The sequence below is a fragment of the Rhincodon typus genome, chromosome 12, assembly GCF_021869965.1.
Source record: "Rhincodon typus isolate 14 chromosome 12, sRhiTyp1.1, whole genome shotgun sequence".
In the NCBI taxonomy this organism is placed as follows: Eukaryota; Metazoa; Chordata; class Chondrichthyes; order Orectolobiformes; family Rhincodontidae; genus Rhincodon; species Rhincodon typus.
In genome coordinates, this window is record NC_063343.1 from 36,667,898 (window position 1) to 36,684,869 (window position 16,972).

Below are 16,972 nucleotides of genomic sequence, written 5' to 3' on the forward strand. Positions count from 1 at the left end.
ATCTCCTACCTACTAACCTCATCCCGCCCCCTTGACCTGTCTGTCCTCCCTGACTGACCTATCCCCTTCCTAACTCCCCACCTACACTCACCTTTACTGGCTCCATCCCCGCCTCTTCCACCTGTTTGTTTCCTCTCCACCTATCCTCTCCTCTATCCATCTTCTATCCGCCTCCCACTCTCTCCCTATTTATTTCAGAACCCCCTTCCCCTCCCCCTTTTCTGATGAAGGGTCTAGGCCCAAAATGTCAGCCTTTCTGCTCCTCTGATGCTGCTTGGCCTGCTGTGTTCATCCAGCCCTGCACCTTGTTGTCTCGGATTCTCCAGCATCTGCAGTTCCTACTATCTCTGCTCGATAATCCTGAGTGTGTTAATAGCTACACTAACAAACAATTTAAGGTAATCAGCCAAGCCCACAGTGTGGCTCATTTAGTGCTTGCCAGATGTGACATACATTCATATGAACAGACCTATTCTCTACAAACAAAAGAAATACAAGCAAGCCTTGTACTTTTATGAATTAAACCTGCAGTCCTCCCATTGCTTTCTCCATGGCAACATCTCAGCCAACCAGAGTCTGCTTAGCAACCAATCAGTGCCCTCTTGTCCTGCAGTATGAATTGCTGCGATCATGAGAGATTTGGCATTGATGAGTGCAAGATGAAAAGTGTCAGAAACTTGTCTCTACTTTCAGAAAAGTAAACAAAATTATGAGATAAATATGGGTCAGCAATTGTTTAACCAGATTATTTCATTTAAAAATGATGGTATAGCAGACACAATCCCTCTCACTAAAATTGTCTTTTTTTTCCCCTGCACCATCTCAGTTAATTCCTTCAGTAAACAACTGATATTTCTTTAGGGGCTGATAAGTATTATTGGAACTTTCACGTATTTTCAAGCAAATTAAATACTAGAACTATGCCTCTTTATAGTTGAACATATAGCCACACCAAATCCTTACTATCTTAAATGTCCATTTAATAAGTTAATTAGCAGTTTATATCTCTGTTGTTGGAAGATCCAGTTCAAATACAGCACTTCTATTTGGCAGCTAACAAGTCATTTCGAGGCACTTTCTGGTCATTAAGTATAGTCTCATTTGGTATATTGTATCGAATCCAAACATTACAAGGATACCCCCAAACATCACAGTAAATTACAGTTTCCAACATCTACTTCCTCCTTTTTAAAAGAGGGATTTTACATTTGGATCTCAGTGTGGTTTGGCTCTCTGACCATACATTGTTGTGTTGAATCAAAGTCAAAAGTATTTACGTTCATAAGTACATGTTCTTGAAAATACCAGTTATGGTTTCTCTAAAAGATCTCAATTGAAATCAAAAGGGTTTTTCTTAAACTTAGTTTCACATTTCTTAAATGTCACCTTTTAAAATTAATGATTTTATCTGAACTGCTGAAGTCAATGGAAATATAAATCTGGGGAGACACAAAACAGGAACTACTAATTCACTATCACTCATTTTTAAACTGTCGCATACAGTAAAAATTAAATCCCTCCAACTCTGCTATTCTTTGTGATGTGAATCAGACAATCTTTATTTTGCGAGGTAAGTTTGGATAATTACTAATTCTCACAATAGACTCTAGAATATGTTAACTATAGAATTCATCAGGATGGGCTGACATAGAAATTCAATGCCAAACAACTATTTCTCATGTATGGCATATGCTTAAAGCTCCAATGTAGCAGACAGGAATTATATGTTCTTAAGAGACAATGGTGTACCATCCACTAAATTGATATAGGCAAATAATTCACAGCTTGTGTCTAATACAGGGCTTAATTCTTTTGAACTGAAAATAAGGAACATAAAGACTCCCAGAGCCCATGCTGCAATTAGCGTGCATTGTGGACACAAGCCTTGCTCTTTAACCTTCAACAATACCTCTTTAACTCAACATTCAGATTTACTGAAGAATGTCAAGAGTGGTCCTATGTTACTGATTCTTTCTCCCCCTCTCTGAACCTTTATAGGAAGCACCTTCATTGAGAACCCACCCTTAATGAATTGGCTGTATTTGTCTCCTTGCCTGTTTCATTATGTTTATCTTGACTGTGGTTATTAAATATTCATTCTGGTGCTGCACTTTCAAATTATGCAGGTTACTCTGCAAAATGTTGCTAAAGCTTTCATCTAATGTAATCTTTATATTTTATTTCAATCTTTGGTATTAATATTTATTTTCATGATCAAATAAACATCTTAATAAAGGAAACAGAGCAAAGATAACTCAACCTTGCTACAGTTATTGGCCAAAGCTTCATGCTGGTCCACTCTTGATTTGCACCGATTAATTTTAATGAACAGGAGAAACACAGGATGGTGAGCGCAGAAGCAGAAACATTGGACCTGTGTTTCTAAAAAGGTTCAATGCAATTGGAAGCAGAATCTCACCATCAATGCCTTCCCCCAGGGCCAGGATTTTGTTCTCTGCTGACTATATTGGCTACCACTAGGATGAAACTGTTGCACTTTTTTGTTGCCATTTTTCCCACCTGTATTCCCATTACTTCATTATTTAAATTTTACGTCTCACTAGTGGCAGTGATATTTAAAGCGACAAGCTTGAATTCTAACAGCTTAAAAGATTAGCAATAAAAGGAGGGCTAAGTGGAAAACAAAGTTTTATGAACTGTTAGGCATGCTTTCTGAAGGCTGTATCTGTGATGAGAAACATTTTTTAAAAATCAACATTATTTGTCACTTCACTTTGTCTTAATCTTAAAATGGAATTTATAACTACTCGTTCAGTTTGATTGTTGTTTAATATGTTTGTTTAAACGGTTTAATAATCCTTAACCAATAGCTCATTAATGTATTCCTCCAATTAGTAACTACTAAAAGTTTACTAACGATTGAGTAATTTTAGGCATTCGGTCACATTGTCATCAAATGGACACAGATTCAGAAAAAGAGTTTCATACACAGATGGAATTTCACTTAAGTATTAACTGATTGCATTTACTTTTTCATGGAATAAATTGAGGCATTGGAATCATAGTTACAACTAGTGGCTAACTTCAAACAGATTTCTTTGCTGCTGTAAGCACATTTCCAATTTTGTCTCATTTGAGGCCAAACTAATGTACAACAGAAACATCACAATATGCAGATCCTGATCCCAATGGCATTTGAGTTAACCTTGATGAGTGATTTTCCTGGATGATGCCTGCAGTGGGCCCTGAATAATTAAGGATGGCAGTCTGTCTCTGTAGGTAGGAGGGTGAATACGAGTGCCTAAAGTTCTGCACAATCACCAGCCCCACTGCCAGATGTGAGTGGCGTAGAAGGGAGTGGGCACTTCAAGATGAAGACACACACTGATGACGCGAGAAACAACAACAATGAGTGGTCGCAACTGGAAGGTTTTCATTGTGGAGGAGCAATTCCTCCACAGGATTTTATTTTATTCTCTCATGGGACCTGGACATTGATGGTGGCCCGCATTCATGCACTGCCCTCACCACTTGCCATCTCACCTATTTTTAGGTCATCCCTTGACAATTAAGAATCTAATTCAGCCTTAAACAGATTTAATAACCTTGCCTCCACTTCTCACTAGGGAAGAGAATTCCATAGACTAACAACCCTTATAGATACAATTTCTCTTTATCACTGTCCTAAGTATGAGACCCCTTATTTTTAAACTGCATCCGCTAGTTCTACACTACAAGAGGAAACATCTTCCATTCATTGACCCTGTCAAGCCTTTTCAGGATCTTTTATACATTTCAATAAGATCATTTCTCATTCTACTAAACTCCAACGGATTTAGGCCCAATGTCCAACCCTTTCTCATAAGATAATCATTATCCGAGGAATCAATTAACTTCACTGAAATTGCTTTTAATGTAATTATATCTCTTCCTAATTAAGGAAACCAAAACTGCACAAAGTAGTCCAGATGTGGTCTCACCAACACCCTGTAAAATGTGACAAAATTTCCTTACTTTTAAATTCTATACCTCTTGTAATTAATAATAACAACATTCAATTTACTTTCATAATCACTTGCCACATCTGCATATAGACTTAGTGATTCAGGTACCTGGATCCCTTTGTACTGTAGAATTCTGCAATCTCTCTCATTTAAGCAATATCCTGTTCTTCTATTCTTCTGCCAAAGTTCATACTTTATGACATTATACTCCATCTGCCAAATTGCTGCCCACTCATTTAACCTATATTCCTTTAATGTCCTTTTCATAATTTTTTCTTAGTTTCCTATCTATCTGATTGTGTCAATCAGCAAATGTAAAAATCATACATTCTGTCCCTTTGAAAGAGCCATCCGTGTAGATTGTAATTAGTTATGGCTCCATCGCTAATGCCTGAGGCACTCAGCTAGTTTGCTAACTCCAAAACTACATATTTATCACTATGTTTAACTTCCTGTTGGCTAACAAATCCTTTATCCAAACTAATATGTTACCCCTTACTGCATGATATAATAACTCGTGGTGTAACTTTTGACATGGCACCTTATCAAATACCTATCAACGCCCTATCAAATACACCAGATCTTCAGGTTCCACTGTACCAACATTGATTGGGTATTGGAAAACACAATTTCCTATTCAAAAAAGAATGTTAATTCTGCCTGGTTATATTAAGCTTTTCTAAGTGCCCTGCCATAACTACCTTAATAATAAATTCTAGCATTTTTCTTTTGAAAGACATTAAGCTGAGCTGTTGTTTCCTGGTTTGAGTCTCTCTTCTTTCTTAAATAGAAGAGTCACATTTGCTAGTTTCCAATGTGAAGGGACTTTACAAAATTATGGCCAATGTATCTACTATCTCCAAGGCCTCTTTCTATAAGATCAGAGAAGGAAATCCATCAGGTCCTGGGACTTGTTAGCCTTTAGTTCTAGTAGTTATCTCAACATTGTTTTGGTAATTGTAATTGTTTTAAGTCCCAGCATCTCTTTAAACTCTTAATTTGCATTACTTTGTCTATGTTATCTGTGTCATTTACAAGGAGGACAAACACAACCTTTCTGTTCAACTCTTTGGTTATTCCTGAGATTTATTCTCAAGAAGACCAATACAAACTTTAGATTTGCTTTGCCTTTTTGAATACTCGCAGAAACTCTTACTGTTTGATTGTACATTTCTAGCTGTTTTTTATTACACTAATTTCTCTACCATTTTTATAAGTAATTCTTTGCAGGTTTTTGAATTCTGTTCAATGTTCCAAACTGGGGTCGCAGCATTCTGGTTGTAAGGGTCAGGAGTAACAGTGCTATGGTTATGTGGTTCAAGGATGTTGCAAAGTTGGGTAGAGTATCTGTGGACTGGAAGGCAGGACATTAGAATTTGATGTTTGTAAAATGATAGACGGGAAGAATGCGTTGTCCCTTTAAAAGATTATGTGCCTTTTCTAGGCTTGGAGATTAAAAGAAAATGTCTGTGAATGGCAGCAGGCACAGAGAGTTCTTGAAATTGAAACATTTGTATCAAAAAGCTAGCAAACCAGGCAGTAATTTTGTTTTGTTATTAAGGCAACCCTCAAGTTTGAATATCATACAATTAATTTGAACCAGGCCCTTAGAGACGAAAAACCAATTAAACTTAAAACTGATGCCTTTGACAACCTAGGACCGATCCTATTGTAAGAAATTGACAGGTCATCAAGAGTATAAAAATAAGGTATTTGAAAATCGGTATGAGAGCAATTACCATCTGTTAAAGTTAACAACTAGCAGCCCTAAAGAGAAAGTCCCTAGCTCTTACAGAATTCTCTAAGCACTCAGAAAACTCGTAACTGACGAAAAGTTCAGCGGCACTCTTCCCTAATATTCCTGACACAAGAATTTGATGGAGAAAGGCTTTCCTGACTAAAGATCTGCAGAGAAGGCACAGAACGTTCCAGAAGGCTATAATTTCGAGAGACTAAGTTTTAAGTTCTTTTTTATTATTTTGGTCTATATTGGTGGGACTTGCATTTATTGGAACAGCACACAATTAGAAGTTTGTTTTATTCAGGAATAGTTAGTAGTTAAGGGGGAATTGTTTGGTTTGTTAGTAGATCTGTTCATTTGTTCACAGAGTTAGACAAATAAATTGTTACTTGGTGATTATAGAGTGACTGCCAGGAGTTCATTTCATTTAACCACTCCTTTATAAAAGATTGGAAGGTGAGAGGTAGGTTATACCACTTTTCACACTTCCTTTAACAGATTATGAGGCAACGTTCGCTTCTCTGAGTGTTTCAGTTTTAGTTCTCAGAGCGGGGGTCGACCACTGCTTCCTAGCAGATTGGGGGCTTGAGTTCGGGATCTGGCCAGTTCATGTACAGAGCTGAATGCATCTGAATAGATTTGGACAGATTTGGGGTGTGGAAGATCCCAGCAGATTTAAACAGACTTAGGGATTAGTGTCCTCGATCTTTAAATAAAACGTAGGTGAGAAGTGGAAAATCTGTTTAATTTTGGTTACTTGTGGCCGGTTAAGTCAAAAGTGGGGGAAATGGCTCTTAACATTGCTAAAGAGGTTCTGAGGTTTGAAGATGCTTCCCAAATTTGCCAACAGAGTTTAGAAAGACAAAGGGAGGCTATACTTTTAGGCTAGAATTGGGTTTAGCTAGGGATAAGAGGAAAGCTGATATTGTAAAGGAGTTAGTCCAAGCATTTTGGTATACCAGAGAAACAGTCAAGATGATTGGAGTTAGAAAATAAAGAAAGATAAAGAAACAGAGGAAAATGAAGAGAGAGTTTGAACTTTGGAAGTTGACAATTAGACAGGATAGCCGATGTAAAATGATGGAAATGAACGTAGAAGATAGGCTGTGTGAGCAGACCGATCGTAGGTAAAGACCTGATAGTGATATATACGAATATGTCAAAACATTACCAAAATTCACTGAAAAAGATGTAGAAGCCTTTTTCATTTCCTGTGAGAAACTGGCTAAACAGACGAACTGGCCAGAGACTGTGTGGGTAATACTGATTCAGTCCAAGTTGGTAGGTCGGGCTAGCGAGGTGTTTGCAGCACTGTCAGATGAGGTGTCAAGAGAATATGAAGAAGTAAAACAGGCTATTTTGAGTGCCTACGAATTGGTGCTGGAGCATGTAGACAATTGTTCAGAAATATAAGGAAGGAACCAGATCAGACTCACGTCCAGTTTGAAACAATTGCAAGTATTTGCCAACCATAATGGATGTGTCTACCAGATTTCCGGATGCGATTCCATTCCAGAATGTCAAGGCAAAAAAGGTTATGCAGGAGCTGTTTGCTTTCTTTACCTGTTATGGACTACCCAGGGAGATTCAATCAGAGAAAGGGTCCAATTTTACTGCCAAATTATTTAAGGAGGTTGTGGATAGTTGAGGCATCCCACACTTTAAATCAAGTGCATACCATCCTGAATCCCAGGAAGCACTGAAAAGGTGGCGTCAGACTCTAAAGACCATGCAGAGGTCTTATTGCCAGGATTACTCAAATGATTCAGATAAAGGTATCCCATTTATATTATTTTCTGTTAGAGATGCTCCAAATGAATTGACTCAGTTTACTCAATTTGAATTGATATTTGGACACGAAGTAAGAGGGCCTTTAAAATTAATTAAGGAAAAGTTGATAGGTCCAAAGTCAGAGATCGCACAGTTGGATTATGTATCGGAGGTGACAGAAAGATTAAACAGAGTAGGTGAATTAGCTAGACAACATTTGAAGGTGGCACAGCATCTAATGAAGCAAGAAGCAGATAAGAAATCCAAAATTCATATTTTTGCCCGTGGGGATAAAGTATTGGTGCTATTACCAGTGGTAGGAGATCCCTTCAAAGCAAGGTTTAATTGTCCCTATCAAATTGAGAAGTTACATCAGGTGCATTATCTGGTAAAGATGCCAGATCGGAAAAAAGTTATCGGGTATGTGATGTGAACATGCTGAAACATAACTATGATAGTGAAAGGGAATCGGAGAAACAGGTATTAGTGACTGCCACTCAGTGAGGAATCAAATCCAGGTGATTTGGATGTGCCTCAGAATAAATTGAATAATGAGGAAGTCCTTAAAGAATGGGATAGGGTAGTAAGCTATCTGTCTCAGGAACAGAGAAATGAATTGAAAGTCCTGTGGCAGTACTATGAGACATATGTAGAAATAGAATGGGGAGGACTAATACCACAGTATATGAGGTTGACATAAGGAATGCTGTTCCAGTAAAACAACACCCCAACAGGCTTAATCTTCTCAAAGCAGCATAGGCACGGAAGGAAGTGGAAGGATGCTCCAAGAAGACATTATCGAGCCAGATCAAAGCAAGTGGAGTTGTCCGATCGTGTTGGTTCCCAAACCTGATGGTACTCAACAATTCCATGTAGATTATCGGAAGGTCAATACCATGGCTAAAATCAGACTCATACTCAATTCCAAGGCTGGAGGACTGTGTGGAAGAAGGTGGACAAGCCACTTACATCACAAGGTTGGACTTACTTTGTGGTTACTGGTAAATACCTTTGTTAGAGAGAGCGAAAGAGGTTTCTGCCTTTGTAACCCCAAATGGGCTGTATCAATTTAAAGTAATGCCCTTTGGAATGAAGAACACACTAGCCACATTTCAAAGACTTACAGAGTTGTGGCAGGATTGACTAATTCTGCCATTTATATAGATGACTTAGTGATCTTTCGCCACTAGTCAACAGATCACATGACGCATTTGGCAGAGCTCTTTGAGAGCCTACAAAAGGCAAAGTTGGTCATAATTTTGGCAAAGACAGAATTTGCGAAGGTGGAAGTGATGTTCTTAGGGAACAACATTGGACGCGATTGGATGATACCACAGAACAAGAAGACAAAGGCCATCAAGGAATTTCCAAGACCATCCTCGAAGAAGGAGATGCTACAAATTTTGAGACTGAGAGGATTCTACTGGAAATTTGTACTAAACTTTAGTAGCGTGGCGGCACCGCTGATGGATTTGTTAAAGAAGAACACGAAATTCCGATGGACAGAAAATGCCAGGAGGCATTTGAGAATTTAAAAGCAGTGTTAACCACCGCACTAGTTTTAGCCATGCCAATTTTCTTCAAACCCTTTAAAGTCACTATTGATGCAAGCGATGTAGGGATTGGAGCTGTGTTGTTACAGGAAGATGACTATAGAATTGATAGGCCATTTATTTTTCAAAGAAACTCAATATCCACCAGAGAAAGTATTCAACCATTGAAAAAGAGTTATTGAGTATGGTACTGATCTCACAACATTTTAATGTTTATGTTTCAAACAATGTATCAGTCACTGTTGTTTACACTGATCACAACCCTTTGACATTTTTGGAAAGACTAAAAGTCAAGAACACCAGACTACTTCATTGGAGTCTTATGTTACAAGTATCTAATTTACAGATTGTATATGTTGTGGGTCATTAAAATGTTATTGGGGATGCATTATCATGGGTTTTAAAGGAAAATGTGTATATAAGATAGAAACAGTAGTGTTCAATGGTTTACATATATTTATATCTATATATACAGAATTAATGAAATGTGTAACTCTAGATTAATGACTTATGTACTTCGTAATAATGGCGTTAAGATTTAGAGAAAGAATATGAAGGCGTCTTTTCATAATGATTTTTTTTTCTTAATGGGGGAGGTGTTGTCAGGTTGGATAGAGTACTTGTGGATTGGAAGGCAGGACATTAGAATTAGTTGTTTGTAAAATGATAGAGGGGAAAAGTGTTTCAGAGATAGTAGGAACTGCGGATGCTGGAGAATCTGAGGTAACAAGATGTAGAGCTGGATGAACACAGCAGGCAAAGCAGCATCAGGGGAGCAGGAAAGCTGATGTTTCCCCTAGACCCGAAACGTCAGCTTTCCTGCTCCTCTGATGTTGCTTGGCCTGCTGTGTTCATCCAGCTCTACACCTTGTTATCTCAGAGGGGAAGAGTTTGTTGTCGCTTTAAAGGACTATGTGTTTTTCTAGGCTTGGAGATTAAAATAAAATGTCTGTGAGTGGCAGCAGGCACAGAGAGTTCCTGAAATTGAAACATTTGTATCAAAAGACTAGCAAACCAGGCAGTAGTTTTGTTTTGTTATTAAGGCAACCCCCAAGTTTGAATATCAGCCAATTAATTTAAATGAGGCGCTTAGAGACTAAAAACCAATTAAACTTAAGTCTGATGCCTTTGACAATCTAGGACCAATCCTACCGTAAGAAATTGACAGGTCAAAGGTATAAAAGAAGAAGGTATTTGAAAATCGGTATGAGAGCAATTACCATCTGTTCAAGTTAACAACTAGCAGCCCTAAAGAGAAAGTCCCTAGCTCTTACAGAATTCTCTAAGCACTCAGAAAACTATCATCTGACTAATGTTTCAGTGGCACTCTTCCCTAAGATTCCTGACACAAGAATTTGATGGAAAAAGGTGTTCCTGACTGAAGATCAGCAGAGAAAGCACAGAACATTCCGGAAGACGTATCCTGTCTGTAATTTCAAGAGACTAAGTTTTAAGTTCTTTTTTATTAATTTGGTTTGTATTAGTGGGACTTGCATTTATTGGAACAGCACACGATTAGAATTTTGTTTTATTCAGGAATAGTTAGTAGTTAAGGGGGAATTGTTTGGTTTGTTAGTAATTCTGTTAATTTGTTAGGTGTTAGAGTTAGATATATAAATTGTTACCTGTTGATTATAGAGTGACTATCAGGAGCTCATTTCATTTAACCACTCCTTTATAAAAGATTGGAGGGTGAGAGGCAGGTTATACCACTTTTCATATTTCCTTTAACAGATTATGAGGCAAGGCGAGCTTCTCTGGCTGTTTCGGTTTTAGTTATCAGTGGGGGGGGGTGGTCGAACTCTGCTTCATAACAAGGGTCATATCCTCTTAATATTGGGGGTGAAGGATTAAATGTTGTTGATATTGCAGGTGACAGCAATTGATCAGATTCTATTCAACATAAATAAACTGCATTTATATAGCATCTCTAAGTAGGTAAACATCCCCAGGTGTTCATAGGAATACAAGAGCACTCAAGCAGTGAGCTAAATGAATATATAGATACAGAACTGCATTCATTACAGCACTCTAACAAAACAGCCTGAAATGAAGAAATAAAAACAGAAAATGCTGCAGTAATTCAGCAAGTCTGGCAGCATCTGTGCAGAGAGAAACAGAGTCAATGTTGTTTTGGAACAGAAGATACAAGGGAAAGTGATGGATTTTATAACGTAAAAATGGTAGGGACGAGCAAATGGAATAGAAGGGAAGGTCAGGGAAAGATTGCAGAGCATGGGAGATTAGAAATCAAAGCTCAAAAGGTAAAAGAAGCGGTAACAATTGCAGAAACATGACAAAAACATACACTGAGAACAGGTATTAATAGCCAGTGTTAATATGAGGTGCAGCATGAAAGCAAGAGGTTGTTGAGCTGTTGGCGGTGTTGGTGAAGTGGATCAGGGTATCATGAAGGAAACAATCTCTTTGGAGTGTTGATGGGGAGGGGAGAGGAAGATGTGTTTGGTGGTAGCATCATGCTGAAAGGTGGAACTGATGGAGGATGATCCTTTGAATACGAAGGCTGGTGGGATAAAAAATGAAGCCAAGGGGAACTGCAACATAGCTCCAGGAGAAAGCGAAAGGAGTGAGGACAAAAATGCAAGAAATGCATTGAACACAGCAGAGCAAGCAATTGCAGAATCCAAGAAATAAAAGCTCAGTTTTCAATGATTTGTTCACATTTTTTCATATAACTTTATGGGTGCATCAAAAGCTACAAAGTAAACACAGAGAAGATAATGTCAGGGCAGGCAACATGTCAGCATTAAAGAATGTGAGAATCTCAGGGCGTGTGGAAAATTTCTATCCCTTAAGTCAATCCAAGTCAGAGGCAATGAGCTAGAGCAGAAGTTAGAAACACTCCCATACTCAAGGAAGGCAGAAAAATATCTGAGTAGTTTATTCTAAAATACTGTCACTGTACTTAGTGAGCTATAGATAGAGGAAACAAATGACAGTCAGTATAGAAGGGGGAAAATTGCAGAAATTTGTCCTGTCTAACCTGTACAATTTACTTACATAAAAGTAAAATCCCACAGATGCTGGAGATCTGAAATAAAAACAGAAAGTACTGGAAAAATTCAGCAGGTCTGGCAGCATCAATGAAGACAGAATTAAAGTTAGTGTTTTGACTTCTTCAAAATGTTGCAAAGACAATCTCAGACTTTCAGACAGTTGGGATGTCACAGAGAGACATACAAATGCAGAAATCTGGGATGTTGAAGAAATAACATGGTTTCAACAGGAGATTTTCATATACAGTGACCCGTTTATCAGAAACAACAACCTGAAATCCAACTGTGTTTTTCTCTTCACAGGTGATGCCTAACCTGCTGAGTATTCCCAGCACGTTTCTGTATTTATTCCAGGTTTCCAATATCTACAGCATTATGGTTTTGTGATAATTAATTTCTGGAATGTTCTTGTGACATTTTCTGGAATAACGCAACATGTTTTACTGTCAAAGTAATGGTAAGGCAGGTAGTGCTTGTTATTTGTGTGACGTTATGTGGGAACTTCAGATGATGTGCAGTTGAACGCAAATATTCAAAAATTATGATCTGGCTTGTGCTAAATTTATCCAATACGACTCAAGTCTTTTTCCACATTACTTCCTGGTAGGGTGGAATGTCAATGTAATAAAATGCATCATATTTTCTCCTAAACCTCAACATCCGCCTTGTATTGTGAAACCAATACGGCAGACAGCTTTCTAACTGACATTTTTAGATGTTATACAGGTCAAGAGATAATGATCAGCTTTTATCTTTTGTTCCTCCTGAGATCAAGTCTAGAAATCCATTAGCATTTTACAGCCTTATGATTATTGAACTAAATTCTTTCCAAGAGTTATCCATTTAACTAAACTTACAAAATCAATGCCTTTAGTCACTGTGCACAATCCCATCTCTCTGCTAGAAATGCTGATTACATTATCTCTCAGTTTTTCAACAAAAATACACAGAACCCAATGGAAATCGACAAAGGTCACTGTAAATCTTTGCATTGGTCTTGCTTTACTTTATACTGTATTTAAACACAGACACTTCATATCCTAAGCATCTCTGAACTAGTCACACTCATTCTTACCTGTTTTGCTTGGAGACTCAATTCTATCCTCATGTTCTGTTTTGTTGGTCAAGGTACTGGTGTTTGGCAAAGAGGTTGGGTTTGAAGATGATAGAATGGTGGTGAAAGCATCTGGTGTTGTAAAGGTGATAGTAGAGACTTTCATCATGGTGAACACTTTATGCTGTGGGCTATTTGGAAGAGACGTTGCTTCCACACTTGTGAAAGAACTGTTGGTGTCAATAGGATAAAGTGAAGTCGCGTGGGTCATGTTATTTGTCCTCGGACTGTATATTGTACTATTTACATGAGTTGTATTATCAGTCTGAGATGAGCTACTTGTTATAAGTGAATAACTGGTCGCTATGTCTGAACTATTCAAAGTTACATTGGGAGCTGATGTTGGTAATACGGTTGTAGCACCAAGATGTGGAGAGAAGCGTTGAGAAGTGGTGTTCAATGATGTGTTATCAACTACAGTGTTCGTCACGTGGCTTGTGTTTGTCAAGACAGTCGGAGTGGAGGAAGATAAAGGGTATGTTTCTACATCTGTTATTGGACTGGTTGCTGTTGTGTTTTGTAAGTTTGTGGTGAGAGACGTGTGGGAGCTAATAGTGGTAGACGAATTTTCTGGTAGAAATGTAGTTGCAAAACCACTTTGCTCTGTTCCGTGCGGAGCCGGGCTAGTAGTTGCTGGAAAAAAAGAGAAACGTTTAACTGGAGACGTGGCTCATTGGGAAAAAAAAATTCATCTTTGAAATTCAAAGATGTGGGATCTAATTTACTACATTGCTCGTCTAAACTCATTCTGTCAGTTCATTCTCCTCTCGAACCTCCTCCACTCAACTGACATTATTTCAGCTTGTTAAGCACTAGATCCTTAATATCGAGTAAAGTTGCCGGAAGACTTTGGCTGAGTGATAGGTCCTCAATGTCCACGACTGTGTGGTTCACTACAGAATGACTACATTCCGGACTGCAATCTATCGGCACAACACTTAAAATGTGAATATTTATTTCCTGATTCAATTAACATGGTCGAGGTTCATTCAGTAAAAGGATGATTTCCGTGTTTGATATAAATGCATCAGCTGTCAAACAATTTGGAATATGGACCTCAGAATATTCATTGATAATTTGCAATAAGTAGTTTTATTATATTGAAATTCAAATTGTATATTTTATCCTTTAGCTTAAATATAATAGCAGATCACAATTTAATAACATGCTGTACTTACCCAAGGAAAGAATAAAGTGGTGACATAAAATTAGCACGAACTTCGCCCACATTGTTTCTCAGATTATTCCGGTCGTTTCGGTTTGCCCACAAAATCAATCCAGTCGTTCAGTTAAAAGAAAACTTAAGACCAGGTCGTGAGATCTGAAATGCAAGAATTCGAATCTGCAATCATATCTCCCAGAACAGAAATCGCACAAATAGTGCGGTAAACAACGCAACCCATCTGATCAGCAACTGCGTGCAGCCGGAACTGAAAGGAGTCAGCCGATGTTTGTATCCTAACCTCAGTATAAACTGGAACTGTGCGTCAGATGGACAACAGACCCAACCCACTGCAATCTCCGACGCTGATCGGTCCACAACAAATCGAGCAAAAGCTAAATATCTTAACACGCTCTAGTGCAACGTTAAAAAAAGGGATTGCTAACAAAAATCATGAAACACTTTGCTATCTGTTAGTGAGTAACCTGTTGCAGGAGGTGTTCCCATGTACTTGCGGATGTGCTGCAACATTTGCTGGTGTCCCAACCAACCATGCAAAGCTGTCTGCAACACAACACAGCGTTTGCACCAATGAGGGATGTACAGGCCGGGGTCAGCTCATCGCCTACATTAGTTACAACGGCTGCTGTTAGCCGCTGTGTACAGAGGATCTGCCAGGCAGTTGCCCCAAACTCGGGCTTTAATTAATCTCAAAAGGTGCTTTGCTATAACTTCAGGCTTCAACATCCTCACCTCTCCCTCGGTCTGCCCTTGCTAATAAACAGTTAAATTTCTAACTTCTGTCAGTTCTAGTGGAAGGGCACAGACCCGACACGTCAACTCGCTCTTTCCACGGACGCTGTCTGGTTTGAGGTGTATATCCACCTTTTGCTGATTTTATTTAAGGGTGTTAAATGTTTAGAGCCCAGGCCCTGTGTGTGATTAATGTTGGCGATCATCGAGTCCGCTGTAATTGTCATCGTGTTTTAGAATTGCATCCAAGGTATAACCTAGAATATAATTTTTTCTTTAAAAAATGTATTACAAAAACAACAGAGGAGTCGTTATCAGCATCTGCCACAAACTCTTTAAAACTCTCTCCCACCAACCGTCCTTGCCATTAACTAGGCTGAAACTAATTTCAACCTCAACAACCGATAGTTTCATCTTTACCTGGGAAGAGCATCTTAACCTCGTATGACTCATCCAAATGCCTTCTATTAAAATTCCTCAGCAATGCATTTTTTCATACATCTCATCATATCGATCCCAACCTGCGCCATATCTCTACTGAGCGATCTGCCATGACCGTACAAAGCAACATAATTAAATGATCACGGTCATACAGTCAACAGTTAGAAACATGTAGTAAAATGAATGACAGCCAAAGATTTTTAATAATACTAGCTGATCTCCCGTGCATTGCGCACAAGGATTGAAAATTAAAAGTACTCTTTTTATGTAAAATGTGATTAGGGAGTGGCAGAAAAGTGGCTATAAGAGTACAAAAGGAACAAGGAGAGCGATGAAGTAGGCTGATGGATACAGCAGTGGGAGAGAGACAGGACAGTAGAATGAGATGGGAGGGCTGCAAGAAGCCAGAGAGCAGGATAAAAGAAAGCAGTAGGAAGGAGGGGAGATGAAGATGGAGCTAAAGAAGTAGTGAGTTAGATGCAATATTTTTACTTCTTGCAAACGTGTAAATTAGGAGCAGAAACAGACCAGTTTGCGTTTGATAATTACATGGCTGGTCTGTTTGTACTTTGACTTCCACATTGCCATCTGCCACGGGATAATCTTTGAAACCTTTGACTCATAAGAATCTATCTACAGCAAGCTTAAAAATATTCAATGTCTTCTGAGGCAGAGAGTTTCAATGTTGGACAAGTGATTAAGAATTAAAATGGGATACTTGCCTTTATTAGTCAAGACATTGAATACAAGAGTAAGGAGGCTATAATGGATTAATGTGCGCAATTCTGGTTGCCACACTACTGGAAGGATGTGATTGCCCTAGAGAGGGTGCAAAGCAGATTCACCAGGATGGTGTCTAGACTATGAAGAAAGACTAGATAGGAGAGGTAGAAAGGCTGACGTTTCGGGCCTAGACCCTTCATCAGAAATGGGGGAGGGGAAGGGGGTTCTGAAATAAATAGGGAGAGAGTGGGAGGCGGATAGAAGCTGGATAGAGGAGAGGATAGGTGGAGAGGAAACAAACAGGTCGAAGAGGTGGGGATGGAGCCAGTAAAAGGTGAGAGTGTAGGTGGGGAGTTAGGGAGGGTATAGGTCAGTCCAGGGAGGAGGGACAGGTCAAGGGGGCGGGATGAGGTTAGTAGGTAGGAGATGGGGGTGCAGCTTGAGGTGGGAGGAGGGGATAGGTGGGAGGAAGAACAGGTTAGGGAGGCGGGGACGAGCTGGACTGGTTTTGGGATCCGGTAGGGGGAGGGGAGATTTTGAAGCTTGTGAAACCCACATTGATACCAATGGGCTGCAGGGTTCCCAAGCGGAATATGAGTTGCTGTTCCTGCAACCTTTGGGTGGCATCGTTGTGGCACTGCAGGAGGCCCAGGATGGACATGTCGTCTGAGGAATGGGAGGGGGAATTGAAATGGTTCGCGACTGGGAGGTGCAGTTGTTTATTGCGAACCGA

At 39.1% G+C, this 16,972-nt stretch overlaps 1 protein-coding gene across 3 annotated transcripts in view; it reads right to left on the reverse strand.

The window, feature by feature from the left end:
- The window catches only part of LOC109922298 (prostate androgen-regulated mucin-like protein 1), a 91,065-nt gene that overhangs the window by 13,597 nt on the left and 60,496 nt on the right, over positions 1 to 16,972 (reverse strand). Inside the window, exons 1-3 of one of the 3 annotated variants that reach the window (XM_048603415.1) lie at positions 14,624 to 14,790; positions 14,339 to 14,481; positions 13,122 to 13,793 (exon numbers count right to left, since the gene is read on the reverse strand). In XM_048603415.1, coding sequence (XP_048459372.1) covers positions 13,122 to 13,793; positions 14,339 to 14,390 — 724 coding nt within the window. In that variant the 5' untranslated portion in view covers positions 14,391 to 14,481; positions 14,624 to 14,790. The other 2 variants (XM_048603416.1, XM_048603417.1) reach the window with 2 other exon arrangements.